Below are 16,201 nucleotides of genomic sequence, written 5' to 3'. Positions count from 1 at the left end.
GGAATTTTCCTCATGCTGCTTTGCCAAAGTCATCAGTCTTAAGAGAAATCCCTTCTACAAAACAAAAATTGTGCTTCTGTGCAGTTTTCAGGCAGTAATCTGGTACTGGAGACATCTGTGGGGTCAGGCAGTAGTCATGACGCTGAGGCTCGTGGGACGTTGGGCTATGGATTACACAGAAGCTACGGAGCTCTTCATGTGAAGAAGAGAGATCACTGCATTTTGGGCTTACAGTCAGTGGGTTCATACCAATTGCAGTTGATAGCTATTAATATTTCAAAGCTGCAAATATTGAGCTGGGAGAGTACTGTTTAAGTACAGACATTATTAACTAGGGGATGTTATTAAATAATAAGATCAAAAGAAGAGAGCAAAAAAATCAGACCATAATCAAGAATCGATTCCTACCTGAGAGTAAATGTTCCCCCATGAAAACTATCATCCTTTAAAATTAAAATGGAGGAAGTATTAAGATAATACTCTGTGAGGAGAAACTCTGTATCGGTACAAAAGCGGCAGAATGATGCACTTGTAAAAGTGCTTATTGGAATTAAGTGTCCAAATCAACAGAGAAAATAATTGAGATTTTGGCACTCAGATTCTTTTCAAAACCTGACCCTAAATGATTTGATACATCTTTCATCTCTCCCTACAAACTGCTACCAGTCTTTTCTGTGCGTGTGCTGAAGTGGTCTCAGTAAACTGTAGCTACACTGTCTCACAGAGATTAATAGTTATTAATGGATGCAGATTAACAGTTATTCATGGAAGTAGCTCAGTCTGAACAGGCCTAAAAGAACTGGGGTACAAATATGACATGTCTGCAAAGAATTGTAGATTTACATACTGATTTAACTTAGTTGTGTACTGTACTTTTTGTTGCATTTGTGTTGCTTTAATTAAAAAGCAGACACGTGAATATTTTCAAAGACAGATGCAGGGATAGCGCTGCTCAAAATCCTACTCAAATTCAGCTCTGTTCGGTTTTTATTCACACCGAAGATAAGTTTTGAGTGCTGTGATTTGTTTAACTTTAAATTGCTAGTACATAAAACATCTAAGTAGGTCTTCCTGTACAGCAGAGAATGATGGTATTTATATGACATATACACAAAATTTCTTATTATGATTTCCACCATCTCCTCTGTACCTTTCTAATGTTTGTTGCATCCAGCTTTTATGTCTGGTCTTAATTACATTACAGGCAATTTCGGAATGGGGCTGTCTTTTATTCTATGTTTGTTACATCACACAACAGGGAACCAGGCCTGACTGTGAATATCAGTCACAATTGTCATATATAGCAAAACATAATTATAGCTTCAGTCATTTAGTCATTTGAAGCTGATGTGAATTGGCCACGTGACCTAACAAGTATAATTTGCAGGGAACAACCAAAATAGGAAAGGAAGAAAGCCTACCTGGAGACAACTTAGCACAAAAATATAATTAGTTTAGCACAGATGTCACAAGCGGTGTTTTTCTAAATGCTATAAAAAATAGTGACATTTTGATGTAGAGTATTAAGTAAATCTTGTTATTTGAACATGAAACAGCGCAAGAACAGTGGAAAATGTTTAGATTTTTAGATGTGTTCCTTACATAGAATACTATCTGGATATATGTGTAGCTCTTCCATAAGCTTTTATCCTAAAATATTAAGTAGAGCACGGTACAAATCAGTGCAACGCTTAATCATCTAAAAGCCTTTTGACAGTATTTGAGCTTTCAGTTCAAATCTATCAGATGCCTCATAGATGCACTGCTATCTTAATAAGCTAGTGCACTTATCAGTGCTAATATGTAAACATCCATTAATGCCATGGTTTTAACACGATATAAAACTAGATGTCCTGAGACTATTAGAGTACCTACTGAACTTCTGTTAGGAGTGGCAGCAAGGTTTTAGATGTGTTTCATATTTTAAAATACAGACTGCACCCATCAAGTTTCAGACAAATAAAATTCTCCTCTTTCTTTTTGTTTTTGTATCTGTCAAACCAATGGATCATTTTGTGCGCTCTCAAACATGCAACTACCTTTACCTGAAAGTCATTTGAGATCCTGATAGAGGACTACATGAATGTATATTCTAACATTAAAAAAGGCCTATGTGTTTACAGGTAAGCATCTGGAGCAGATTCTCATTAGAGTAGGCCCTCAATAGCCAGGTAGGTAGTAATTTTAAATTATTAAAAGATCATGGTTAGAAATGCAAAAGCTGACAGACTCTTCACTGTACAAGCAATGCTTGGCAGTGCTAAAAGTATAACGGAGCCCCAAAGAGGTACTTAAATCAAAGGTCTGTCAGAATTTTTCCCATGCATGTTTTCAAGTATTAATAACATCACTGCAAAAAGTCAGGATAATCTGAACTGAGGCTCTCAGTGTAAAGGGAAAATATAATCAGCAGAATTTAATACACAAGTGACATTGGAATCTGTACTTGAGTGTTGGAATCACAGAACTGACATGGGTGACAGGATGAACAGGAATCATGAATATGTCTGTGTGTATCAGTCACCAAGTTCACCCAAAGTGGTAAGATCTGTGCTACTCCAGCCTGGCTGGAACTCATTAGCGGCTCTAATTAAGGCTGGAGCATGTGGTTGCTGTGCAAGATAGATAAATGCGTTCTGCTGTTTACTGATCTCTGAAGTCCGAAAATGTACAACGAGTGCCAGACGCGAAGATTGTTTCTCTCCCTATTTCTTACCATGACAGTCGAAAGCAGATGAAATGCTAAACTTAGCAACCCAGTCTATTTTAACACTAATGGAGTGATAGGGGGGTTTGGAGAAGATCCTCAATTCTGAAACGCGCTCTTTGGCGCCAATGATGCTACAGTCTGTTAAGCATAAGAAGGGATTTGCAGATGCATTCTGCTTCATTAGCAATTTAAAATTTGAGTGGATTTTTGTTTGTTTTGATTTAAAACATGCTCTGGACCAAGAACTTCCTTCGGTCAATGAAGTCCAATAGTCCATATAAGACAGAGCATCAGACTAAATGATCAGAATCATCACAGTTATAGCCTGTGAACAAACAGCAACATCTGTTCCTAATCTGTCTCCTTTTTCTCAGGAGAGATTGGAATGGAGAAGGGAAGAGTAGAAACATCTAGCCATTAGAGTGCAGACCCTGCTTCTGAGGCAGGTACTCTCACAGTTCCCTGCTTTACTATGGACACGGCGTCTGCATTCCTCAAACTTAGCGTCTGTATTCCTCCTTTCTAAAAATGGAATAATAGCGTTCCTCTATCGCAGAGGGATGCTGTGAGACTGAATACATTAAAAATTGAGAGATGCTCAAATAGCATTTGGGACTAAATAAGCATCTCAGATTGACAGATTGATGCGCTAGGTAAGGTGTGTATGATAGAATGGTGGATGGTAAGAATTCATTTGTGAGCAATGCTTCACAGATATTTCATACAGCACTAACTACCCAGAAGTCCAGTTCTGATCCCTGAGTGCTACAGGCTGATTAATGATTTGTGTTGCTGTATTTTAAGTCATGCTAAGGATTTCAGCATATAGGAACTAAGGGTGCATAAAGAGTCACTGTTTTTTTCCTATAGCCAAATGAAATCAAGTTCAATTATTACCTTACCAAAATTAAGACTTAGATAACATATTAAGATTAAAAGATTTCACTTTTTAAAATCAAGTCTTGTTTCTAGACTGGGAAAGGTACGGTTTATTCAACTGCTGAGCAACTTAAAGTTAAATCTTGAATCTACACTAGATATTGGTTACCTCCACTAGATACTGGTTACCTGCATGTCAGCAAAATCCACCACTGGTATAAAAAGGGGAAGCCCCAATGCTCGCTGGTTGCAGGTGCTTTTGCCACTCTTGTTTTTCGTGCCTGCTCAAGTAATTCAATACTTACTGAAAAACAGGTAAGCAATTTCAAGTGCAGACATGAAAGGGTTAAACAGAAACAAGAATGCATTCAGAATGGGGGGAAAAAAGACATTTATATAATTTCTGACTTTTCACACATTTCACACTCATAGAATTTGAAAACACCTTCATTTTTTAAACAGCAAATTTGCAGATCATTAGCTGGTAATGTGCACTACTGCCTTTGGGTCTTTTGAAAACAAAGATGAAAAATGATCTAATTAAGCCTGGTCTACTGGTTGCAGCACATACCAGAGATCCGAGTTTGATTACTGATTCCAGTGCTTGTGCCGGAAAGGTTTGGGCTGCAATACTCTGGTAGTGGCTTGTGGCAGCAGATGGGAGTAGGATTATTGAACACAGTTCTACAATGAAATCTTCTAATCAAACTCCGATGTTTGAGTGACACAATACAGAACACTGTCCAGGCATTTGATCCAAGGAGCTGCTATGAAATATCTTTCTTTGGCAAAGGCATAATACAAGGAACGGGCATGGGAGCTCTGAATCTCTGAATACAGAGACCATCCTGCGCATTTTAGAAGTCACTGGACTTTGTTATGTAGCATGGATTCTGTAGTTATATGACACAGTTATTTTTCACCGTGTATGGCCCAATTTCCCTAATAGTCCAACTTCACCATTCATCCAGTTTGGTATTTGTTCTATTTTGTCTGCAGTTATTCATTTGTAGATTTTTATATTGAGTAAAAACTACCATACTGCAAAAAAGTGAAGGGTCTGATGGACAGGTTAGCAGAAATCTAGACAGCCAAGGTGGCTTTTTGCTTTGCCTCTCACTTTCCTGCTACTCATAGCCAAACGCATAGGACAAAGTTTGTGAAGTCTTCAGCTCTGCACATGCAACAAGTGCCAGAGTTCCAATGCAGAAGAGCGGGTTCACAAAATGCAGGTCCGGTCATCTGATACTGTTCCTCCACTGAGGGACAGTGAAATGCAGGACCTCAGCAGATGGGGTTTTTACCAACCCAGCAGACACCCCTGCAGCCTTCAGTGTCTACTGATCATAAAAATTTAAATTTGCCCTGTCTCTCTGACTCTCAGAAGCAGTGAAAGTCTAATTACTGCCTGCATTCTTCTATTGGCACAGATAGGAGAACAAAACTGTCACTTGTATGCCAGAGAAAATGAATCCCAGTCCTATAAATTACAGAGATTTATTAATGTTGTAAATGTGTTTCTTCCCCTTTAGTTTGACTGCTGTGTTCTTACAGTCCTTTCTCTCTCCTGCCGTTGTCAATGTGGGAGAAGGGTTTTCTCTGACAAGGATGCTTCGTCTCCAAAGACTGACATCCCTACTCTCATCTGACTCTCGGTACTAAACTGCTTTCTGATAGCAACCACTCTGCTGAATTTTAGCAAACTGAGTAGTCTCTTTTAGGTGTGTCTAAGTAGAGGACTCAACAAATGTTAAGCCATTAGCATCTGTCTTGGCAATTATACAGCAATTTAGGAGAGCCATTAAGGTCCACTGGATGAATAACCCAGGTTTCAAACGGTTTCTTATAACGTATTATTAAAACAAGACAGAGTAACTTTTACAATGGCTAATTCAATATCACAGGTCTTGTAGAATACGCAAGAATGTCACTTGCAATATGTTGTCATGAACTAATGTAAAAGTGACTTAGCCTTGTAGAGCTAAGTGGATCTGAATTATCATACTCAGCTCTGAATAATATGAGAGCTTTCAAAGGATATTTTCAATTAGGTTCTTCTTTCAAATCTTGGGCAACTGGTGGGCTTTCATTCATATGCTTAACATACACATTCAGTAGAGGATCATAAATCAAATGTATTAATGTGTGGGTTTATTTGTAAAATCTCTGTTCAGTTACTGCGTAAGAAGCTAAATGCTTGTATCTGCCTTCCTTCATCTTTTGTGATAGGACTGCACCTTTCTGTTTGAGTAAAACAGTTAATGTTCTGTGGGATGAAAAATTTCTTAATCAAGAGCCTTGTAGTTTACAAGTTAAGCTTCATCTTAGTATCTGGCAAAAAAAAACCCAAACAGATATTAGTAGAGAAGCAAGCAGCAACTCTGCCAGTCCTATATGGTAATTTGTTTTACTCATTGACCATAAAATATACAAAGTATGTGTTTAAGATTCAGAATTTTGAAGCACATCTTCTTGAAGGGATGAGACTGCTCAGGAAAGAGCCCCTTGTTACCATTTTCATAGCCTTGAAAAAATATCAAATCTGCATAGCTTATATGATTAACAGACACAATTCATAAACAGAATAATATGCTCGACATTTCAAACTTTCGATTTTACTTGGTAATATGGTCTTCTAAGGGTCAGCACAAGCAGATAGGCATCTTCCTATGCTTGTAGAAAACAGAAGGGATCCGATTCCTTTTGATGACATCAGTTTAGCTCCACTGAATGCACTGGTGCTGCGCAGAGCCTCACCAACTGCAAATACTGCCTACCACTCCAGGGCTCCCTCTCTTCTACGGGGAGGTAGGGTAGTCTTGTGTTTATTTATATTTGTTCATGGCATTGTAAACGCAGAAGGTTTTGTATTTGGGGAAATTCGGTTGCTTAAGAGACACTTTCTAAGAATTTTCTGTTTTTTTTCTTTCATAAACACAACATTTTACACGTTTATCAAACTGAGATCAGTCAGTGAAAAAAAGAAACATCTTTGTACTTGGTGAAATACATAGGGTTAGAAAACATGCAAAAAGGTGTACAGAGAAACTTTAAAAGAGTGTTAGTTTATATAGTATGGACAAAATTCAGTCAAAAGGTGGGATGCAACATATCAAAAGTCCATTTCAAGAAAATAAAAAACCCTCCTCTTTAAATATTGTTACTGTTTTGTATCAAAACGTAGAACTTAACAACATTCTTTCTTTTAAAAAATTAAAAATATATATATGTATAACAACAAGCAAGAAGACAAAACACATCAAAAATGGGAATTAAAAAAAAAAAAACTCTTCAAAAGAAGACAAGAAGTCAAAAAAAGAGGGGAGAAAAAAGATTTTCAGGGATCCTTGTCATGCAAATCAGTTTGGCGGCAAAAAAAATACCTTCATCTTCAGCACCGTCATTATCACCTAAATCATCTGTCTGTTTCTTTGTAAGGGGACCTAGGATTGAGAACGGAGAAAATGGAGGAAAAAAGACAATTCAAGAATATACAAGACTGAGAAAAAAAAACAGTGAATATTAAATTCCCATGGATGTTTCAAGAAAAACATTTGCAGGGAGGGAAATCTTAGTTTATAACAACCAGTTTTTCATTACACTTTTCAAACATTACAGCAAAACTTCCCCTAGGGGGTATGGCTATTAGAAACATCTAGCACAAGAATCAAAGAGTGCCCAGTGCTTTATTGTTTTTAAATGAAGAATCAAAGCTTGTTTACTAAAAGCATACCCACCATAAACTATATTTATCCACTTAATTTAATTGTTTTTTGTTGCTGTTATTAGGAACAGTGGAGACAAGAACTGCCAAATTACCTCTTGCATTTGATGCAATAAGGTGGCTAATAAATGTCTTGACAGTTGGTTAGAACAGTATTTTCTGTGAAATGCTAATTCACATTTCTAAGTTCAACCATTTAAGCTCATGCTTTACAAAGATAAGCATGGGTTTGGCTTTTTTTTTTCTTTGACACACTCATTACATTCTCTTTTAAATAGAATTGTAGATTCCCTTGAAACCTTTGACTACCTGCTGAGATATTTGTAAAGAAACATGAAAATCCATATGTAAACTAGAAACAAGAGTGAAATCCCAGACCAACTGAAGACAATGATTTTTGCCATTGATTTCAATGGGGCCAGGGTTTCGCGCACAGTATACAAAAGTTGCATTGAATATGGAATTAAAGTTTTAGCTTGGGCAAGACACACAATTTCATATTCCTTATTTCTATAAAGGGATGGCAAGAGAAAATTCTTTCATGCCCACCACCTGTATTAGTAACAAGTTATTAATAAATTCATCATATTTTCCAATGGGAAAAATGCCCACTCCTTTACTGAGTAACAAAAATATACACCAGAAGGAAAGTCAAAGGCTATTCTGAAAATATTTCCATGTCATATATTTTACACACTTACGCACAAACAAAAGACAGTTGGAACTCAGCATTATCTTTTCTTTTTTTTCAGAGCTCTCTCATTTCCATGACATTCTGTAATTTGCATGCAAAAAAGCAATCAGTACAAACACAGGACTAAGTAACAAAAAAAGAAAAAGCCAGCCAAGCACAGAGGAGAAAACAAGAACTTTCTCATGCATAAAATAGCAATAGACAAAAACAACAACAAAAAAGAGATGAACAGTATGTGTTGATATTTGCAGTAGATGTAGGCAAGAGACATGCATTAACTCTAAGCACTATGGAGTATTAAAACCTTTGTATTTAAAAAGCTCTCTCTAGCTCTGTTATTTTACAGGATATTAGTCATTCAGCATTAAACCTGTCACTTATAGGCAAAATGCCATGTATCTGAGTGATGCATTTAAAAAAAAATTCATAAAATGTTTATACCAGGTGCATGGATTTGAGAAACAGAAACAACCCATGAAGTACCATGAGATTTTAACTATGAACGTAGGAACTGGACCATATTATTGAAAAACAAATCTGAATACCTTAATTACTGCGTCAGTCAGGAGTATAGTTTTAAACTCATTCTAAATACAGAACACTAGAATTATACATCATAAATTAAACACAAACATTTTTATAGTCACACCTGCAACTATCATTGTGCTTAGTACAGAGCCTTGGTGAATGCAACAGCTTTTCCTAATACAGACCCCGAACATAATCTTTACAATATATTGTATCTAGATAATGTGACCCTATGCAAACACACACATTCAAATGTTTTGCTGCCCATCATTCTCATACCATAGCAACTTTACTTCTGAAAGAATAAAACTAGAAAAGTAAAAGATGTATGCAAAGAATAACAATAATTTCATGGTGGGTTTTACAGAATCTTCAGAGTTGGAAGGGACCTCTAGAGATCATCTAGTCCAACTCTCCATTTTCCCCATTTTCAGCACAAATTCCAAGAATTATGCACTTAATAATGCAGAGCCATACACAGCCAAAGATATATCCACATACGCATTTTTAATGGCTCCTTGTGATCTTTTAAATTTTTAAAAGTCACCAGAAAGGAACAAAGTAGCATCTGGAAAGGCAAACAGCACACGTTTCTCCAAAAAACTTGCACAGAGAGGGGTAATTTCTTTTCTGGATGAAACCAAGACAATAAATGTTACATTTTTTTAATAGCTGGCCTTTGTGCAGTGTTTTGTATAGATCACAGTTCCAGATCTCAACTGCAGTAACATAGTGCATCAAACATCCCAACACAAATGACTGATCTCATAGCATCTCTGATTTTACAATACGGTGAAGCATAACTGAGCCTCGCTACTAAAAATAACCTGGGTAACTATGGTATTTATACAGTTATGAGTTTCTCTGAAAATCATAAAAAGTCGGATCATCTTCCTTTATAATCATGTTGCAATACACATGGTACATAATTCCTTTTGCAAAGGGGCTGACCTATTTTTAAGCTGTCACAGATTAATCATGCTTTCTAACACAGCTGTGTATCTGCTTCCCAATACAGGGGCTCTGCTTGCCGCATCCCCTAAGCAGGAGGGTTCATCCTGGCTGGAGACACGCGACCGACCCACCAGCTACCACTAACAGCATTCTGCTAAGAGATGAGACGTGATTTCTGCCACAAGTTCGCTCCAGTCTGCAAATATGATGGACCACATCCATTACATCTCAGCAACAGTTAGCTTAGAGAAACATAGACCAAAATGCTTCAGATTTTCTGCTTCCTGCAGTTACGACGCTATCCCAAGCAGAGTTTGGTCCTTCTGCACCAGGAGTGAAACTACTTACCTATTATCTGTACTTTACCTATACACACAGGGATGCTGTGAAACTTAATTCGTGTTCGTAAATTGTTCTGCAATCCCCAAAAGAAACGTCGGCTCAAGACCCACTGTGCACACGGCGGTCTAAAATGTCATACAGCAACATCAAGTGGTTCAATCCTGAATCCTCAAAGAGGAAGCAGAGCTCTGAGCCTGACTGGTTATATTCTCTGCTGCCTGTTTGATATACGGCTGCTGAAGAAATTTTCTGAAATCATGAAAGTAGTACTAGGAGAACTTCTGGATTAGACTTCCACCTGTTTCAGCAGTAATTCTCATTCTAAAATCAGTAAGAAATGGGCTCAGCTTCTGATTCTCCAGATAAAAGACTACATGGACTTACTGCATCGCTGTGTCTGTATGACCATAAAGAAAGATTGATGTCTTGAGTCCTTACACAGGAAAACGTGCTGAAATCACTATCAGATAAATAAAATAAAATCTTATGGAAAGATCCTACAAAATGTAACAGCAATAGCCTTTTTAAGTAAAAATAAATCAGGACTGAAATTGCTTAGTAGGTGTATAATTTTTCACTTATTTTCTGCAGGTTTGAATTAATATTGTACAGAAAGCTTATGATTTTGTAAATTAAATGTATCCCTCAACTAGATTTATTTCTTTAGCCCTGACTGTTTATTCAATATATGATTCTTTAAGGTTCTTCCATCATTTTAATATTCTTTTCAGGTCACAGAAACCAATTTTTAAAATACTGATACTATGCCATGATGAACTAGGATCCAATGAAACAAAAAACAGTATACATTTTACAGAATTATGATAGCCAAAAGTCTTTTGTCCACAATTCCTTTCCACTGTTGTTCCACTGTAGCTTCTCTTCACCTTTCATGAAGGCCCACTTATTCCTCCTCTTTCAGTTACAAAAAATCGCACCTGTTACAAAAAGACCATTTTACTACGTGTAAGATGTAAGCCTTCAAATAGATATGCTGCCTTATTGCACTGGCCTAAATTTTAGCTAAAATTTATGTGATAAATGTTAAATATCAACAAAGTAATCAGGTACCATAAATAACAGGGTGGGGAAAAGGATACTAAAGCCTCTAAAATGCTGATGCAAAGATGATTTACTTATCCTGAGGCTCTCTAAGGTTTAGTCTCATTTAGTCTCATGTTGCCGCATATCTATAACTCTCATTAATGGTAATGGGAAAGTAGACCCCTAAGTCAGTTTAAAAAAGGCAAGAAGCGATTACTGCATTTTATGTCTCCTAAAGGCAATGAACAGTCTTGCTACAAAAGCTAAAGGAATGCTATGTGCAGGAGGAACTCCTAACGAACTCTCTACTCATTTAGTTTAAAAATAGTTCTTAAGTTATTTAAAATATTATTCAAATATTTATTCTATTTGCATTGCAAACAATGCTAAGGAATTAAGTGATGCATTTTAAAATCTCGATAGTTGACTACTGTATGTTTGCAGATGGCTTTCTGTTGCTCAAAATAAGAGAAATAACATAATTCCTGCCCAGTTAGCTAAAGAGTAATTATGCGCTCAGAAATAATTGAAGTCCAGCCATTTTAATTCTGGTTTTTATCATTCCCTTTGAAGAAGGACTAAGGTACTTAGGTCCTAAATACATTAAAGCTGATTATAAATTCTCTCTTTATGGTCTTGATTCGGCAGAAATTATCTGTGGCCTTTTGGACTGCATGCGTGTGGGAGGCATGGAAGCTGCGGATGTCATTAGCTTTTTGGCCTGGGAAAGCCATTCATCATAAAAAAAGCCATGCTGCAAGTTGACACCATTTTGTAAAACAACAGTACAAATCCTCTAAACTTAATAAATCTGTGCTTATGTATACAGCCATTGTTTGAGCCAAAATGTTCTCCTTCAGTAACGAGAAAAGAAGGAAAGAAAAAGGACCTTTTACATTAGGTTAAGTAGACTCCATGGATCTAGCAATTTAAAAATCACCATAGTAATAATCATGCTTTGAGTTAAGGTGTCTGTTCAATAAAAAGGGAAATAGGAGAGATTAAACCAACTGCTGAAATAATATAGGTATTAGAAAAATTCACTAAGTGGGTTGCAACACCATGGAATCTGGTAGTGCACATGTTAAATACAATTATATACTTATCTTTAAACTTAGATAAGTGCCTCCATCCATCCATTGCTATTTCTTCTTCATTAATCCATTTTTTAATTGAGCAATGAAGATCTATGAAGTGAAATTACCTCACCTTTTTAGGCCTTACCCTCTGATCCAAATATAAAATAACCAATCCTTTGTTACGCCAACTATCATTTTTATGCAACAGACTCTCCAAGTAAAAAGAAAATAATCTGTGCTGAATTATCACAGTCTAGCAGATGCTAGCTGAGGCACAATAACATGTTGCACCTATCTCCTGTTTTTAATTTAAAACAAGCTAATGATGAGTTATAATTAACAATCTTCAGAGCTCAACATTTTCAGTGAAGAAAATTCAAAAACCAAATTCTTATATGTTGAAATTAAAACAACTATATAACAATTTTTCTTATAAATGCAATGACAAATTGGAAAGATACAGCATAATAGTCATCTAATGAATAATTTTATAAAACCATTTTCTTTCATTTGAAAATTAGAAAGCTGTCAGCAAAAATAAAGTAAGTGGAATTCCTTATGGAAAAGAGATTTGGAAGGTACAAATGGCAGCTGGGTCTTAAGGAACACAACTGGAAAAATATCTATTATCACACTTTGTTGCAATAGACAAAACAATCTACTTTATATTTGCCCTTATTACCGTCTTGCTTTCACCACATGCTCACTCACTCCTTTCCTTGTTATTTTTCCCCTTTAAATTCCTTTTCTTTCCACATTGTACTTATTTGTAGTATTTGTCCTTATCAGCAGGGCAAAGCCCTGGTCGGCTTTACTTTTTGATGGTAACATTTGCACTCGTGTTTTAACAACAAATGATGGCACAGACCTCAGTCGTTTCACATCTTACTACCTGATTTGCGATGACAATCAAGTACAGTAATTAGAGCTGCAAGTAACTCAAATTTGCATCTGCAAGTGAATGACAGGTGCAAATTGAACCCACAAAAGGGTTGCCAACTTTCTTTGAAAATTTACATGTATAAATGCTTTGTCACTAAAGAAGCTATTCTGACACTTCAAGACTAACTCCTGCTGTGTCTTTTATACCAGAGTATTGCTGAAGTGTCATACAGAAAGAATGTCTAATCCAAACCTTTTTATTCACAAGATTAATCACACTGGCTGGATCTTGATCTCCCTTAAATCTGAAGGAACTTCATTACTGAACATTAGATTTGTGCAAATTTAAATGAGATCAGAATCTGGCAATGTAGATAGAGTTTCACTCCTCTGCTTCCCATTTCGGGTACGGCCCGAAATGCAGTGTGTTCTCAGAGGTGAAGGCACCTCAGATTCACATGTTCTGTGGAGAGCTGCCCAACTGAAGCTTCATTTCAGGCTCTCTTTAAATCCCATTCCCTTTGCAACAGGCGACTCAATACATCCAATTCCCTTTCTAGAAGGCCTTTGGTTACATGACACGCCTTCCATGGAGACATGCAACATTGCTAGAAAAGCAGGCAGGATAAGTAGAGGTCTCTGGGTGAGCCACAGTGTCCCGGGGCCCATCCACACCGCACATAAGTTCAGCCCTGAAGATGCCACGTGGCACACACGCTGTATCCCTCTGGATATCTGCCTGCGTTGGGCAACCTTACAGTGTCCTGCCAGACAGAGTCACAGAATGGTTTGGGTTGGAAGGGACCTTTAAAGGCCATCTAGTTCAACCCCCCGCAATGACCAGGGACACCTTCAACTACATCAGGTTGCTCAGAGCCCCGTCCAACCTGACCTGGAATGTTTCCAGGGATGGGGCATCTTCGACCTCTCTGGGCAACCTGGGCCACTGTCTCACCACCCAATGATGAAAGTTGGATGGGTAAATCTCTGCTCTGCTTTGCCCCTGCACAGCAATGCAGATACAGTGGTACCACTCAGGTAAATGAGATTTGCCAGGACAGGTTCAGAGACAGTCCAGATACTTTTCTCCTAACTTTTCATAAAATACAAAGCTAGTATTCCAGGTGAGCTGTCTGCTAATCCCTATAGGGTTGCATGAAAACATAGCTCATGCATGGAGTATACTTAGTACAAGGAGGAAGCAATTCAACAGAAGCATCAACAGCCTGACAATTATTCTACATGTCGTAGCTTCTGAACAACACTGACTTCTGTTCTAGCCAATGGGGGGAAAAAAAGTACATCGGAGAGGGGAGAGAGGAGAGAAAGACATTCATTTATTTTCTTTCCAATGGAAGTAAGGAAATTAAGAGATGCTTCTGGTAAAGCAATGGCTGTCCCACCCATTGGAATTACCCATGAGGAAAAGGGAGCTTCAAACGGACCAGGACTCCACTGGCCTATGTTGACACAGAAAAACAAAGTCCATGCATTTAACCAGGAACACTGCAGTTGGAGCACAATGACATTTGTAAGCTGTTATATAGCTGTTATCTTCAGCATTTACCACTCCAGTGCCACCTCACTTGCCTATATCACAAGTCTGTGCAGCTTTTAACATTTTACTTGCATTAATAATTCATATTGTTTTACAGATACTCATATTCCAGGGTAACACACTGCTGTAATGAATTGAACGCAACACTACACAGCTGTGCCACCACCTGAGCTTTCAGATCATGAATCAATTCTCTCTCTCTACAGGTAATGACTACAATCCAGATCCTAATAAAGACTTATGCACATGCTTAACTTTAAGCCCCCGAGTAAGTTCGCTGAAGCCAACAGGCTAAAGCTCCTAATAAAATAAAGATAGATCCACTACCACTAACAGAACTGCTCCTATTTGCACCTGGGCCAGGAGGTTAACTCAGGAGTAAAAGTTAGGCAGGAATGAGCATCCCAAATTTCTAAGTTCCCTCAGTTATTCTGTGGATAAATCTAATCCACAAATAGAATTTCAGTCTTGAACATGCTACCAAAGCTCTGTGATGAAATTAAATTTTCTTTTTTATAAATGCATTGCTTTTTAGTCTGCGTACATACAAATAAAACGCTACAGTCATTTTCTACAGCTCTCAATCAAATTGCTTCCTTATTTTAAGAAAGATATGAACATGTTTTAGACTAAAAGCTTAAAAGAACGATCATATTTATCTCACAAAATAGAACTGCAGATTTGTAATTTTAAGATCTAAATTTTCAGTTCCAAAATGAAGATTTACAATTGCCATCAACAGATCAATATTAATCTTCACTTTCAATGATTTCTATGGTGTTACTGTAACAACACTGCACATCAGGATGCAGTAAGCACATCCTTCATATAAGGAAATACAAAGAGACATAGCTGAGAAAATCATCATCAATTTAGGTAAAACTTGTAATATTTATTCTCTTTTTTGTTGCCTTTGTACTTTTTTATGTCATTTTGTTTCAGACACGTAGGGTGGGTTATCTACAACAATGAGTTGTCTTATCAGAAAGCATTCTCTGGTACCTCTTGATTTAAATATCATTAAAACCGTACTTTAAAAAATCATCTTATTTTACCTTTTATTTTGTTGTCCTCTTCTGTTTTCAGACTTGGAATGGAAAAGATTCTGCCCAAAACAACTGGACAAATAAATAACCTTTGTAATCTTGTCCCCCAGATATCTCCCTCTGGAAATAAACTAGCCCAGAAGAGCAGTCTCAGCAGGTGAGATAGCTTTGGGATTCTTGCACAATTACCTTTGCTGAGCACAAACCCGGTCAGTCTGCCTTCTGCTGGAAAAGCCTTCTCCCCAACTAATTCTATTAACTGCAGGGGCTGGTGTTACGGCAGCTATATAGTTTTGTTTATGGCACAGCTGAGCATACAGTCCAGCTCTCTTGAGACCCAGTTTCATAGCCTAAATAGCAGAGCAAAATGGTCTTCATGTAACCATGTAATTGAACATTGCAGAGAAAATCAAGTTAATTGTGCATAATATTTTCATATAGAGTTTGGAATTAAATAAGTTCTCCCACCCCTCTCCCCAATGTAGTTCATGTCATCTGTTTTTAAGCCACATGCTTTGAGCTCTGTATAATTCACTGTACCACTACAACCTGTGTAGTATTTTACCATCTAGAAATCCATGCTCTAGCACACCAGAGATCAGAATGTGCAAGTCTTATTTTCTCAATTTTCTGAATGAGCCACTATCAAGTCAAGCTTAATTCTCCAGCTACCTCACAGAGCTGAATTTCTTCAGAAAAGTGCTAAAAGGAAGGAGAATGTTTTGTGTTGTATGGCTGACTGCAATCCAACCCTCTCCTGG

The 16,201-nt window shown here is 37.3% G+C and overlaps 1 protein-coding gene across 8 annotated transcripts in view; it reads right to left on the bottom strand.

The window, feature by feature from the left end:
• Nucleotides 1-16,201, bottom strand: part of NLGN1 (neuroligin 1) — a 323,977-nt gene that overhangs the window by 215,283 nt on the left and 92,493 nt on the right. For 4 of the 8 annotated variants that reach the window (XM_009884452.1, XM_009884453.1, XM_009884454.1 and 1 more), the window contains one exon: nucleotides 6,973-7,032. The exons of the other annotated variants lie outside the window; for them this stretch is intronic. In XM_009884452.1, the coding sequence (XP_009882754.1) occupies nucleotides 6,973-7,032 (60 nt within the window). The remainder of the gene's footprint in view (nucleotides 1-6,972; nucleotides 7,033-16,201) is intronic. 8 annotated transcript variants of the gene reach the window in all.

This window comes from Charadrius vociferus, unplaced genomic scaffold (genome assembly GCF_000708025.1).
Source record: "Charadrius vociferus isolate BGI_N301 unplaced genomic scaffold, ASM70802v2 scaffold104, whole genome shotgun sequence".
In the NCBI taxonomy this organism is placed as follows: domain Eukaryota; kingdom Metazoa; phylum Chordata; class Aves; order Charadriiformes; family Charadriidae; genus Charadrius; species Charadrius vociferus.
Note: the sequence above shows the minus strand (reverse complement) of the source record. Positions and strands in the feature narration are given on the sequence as shown.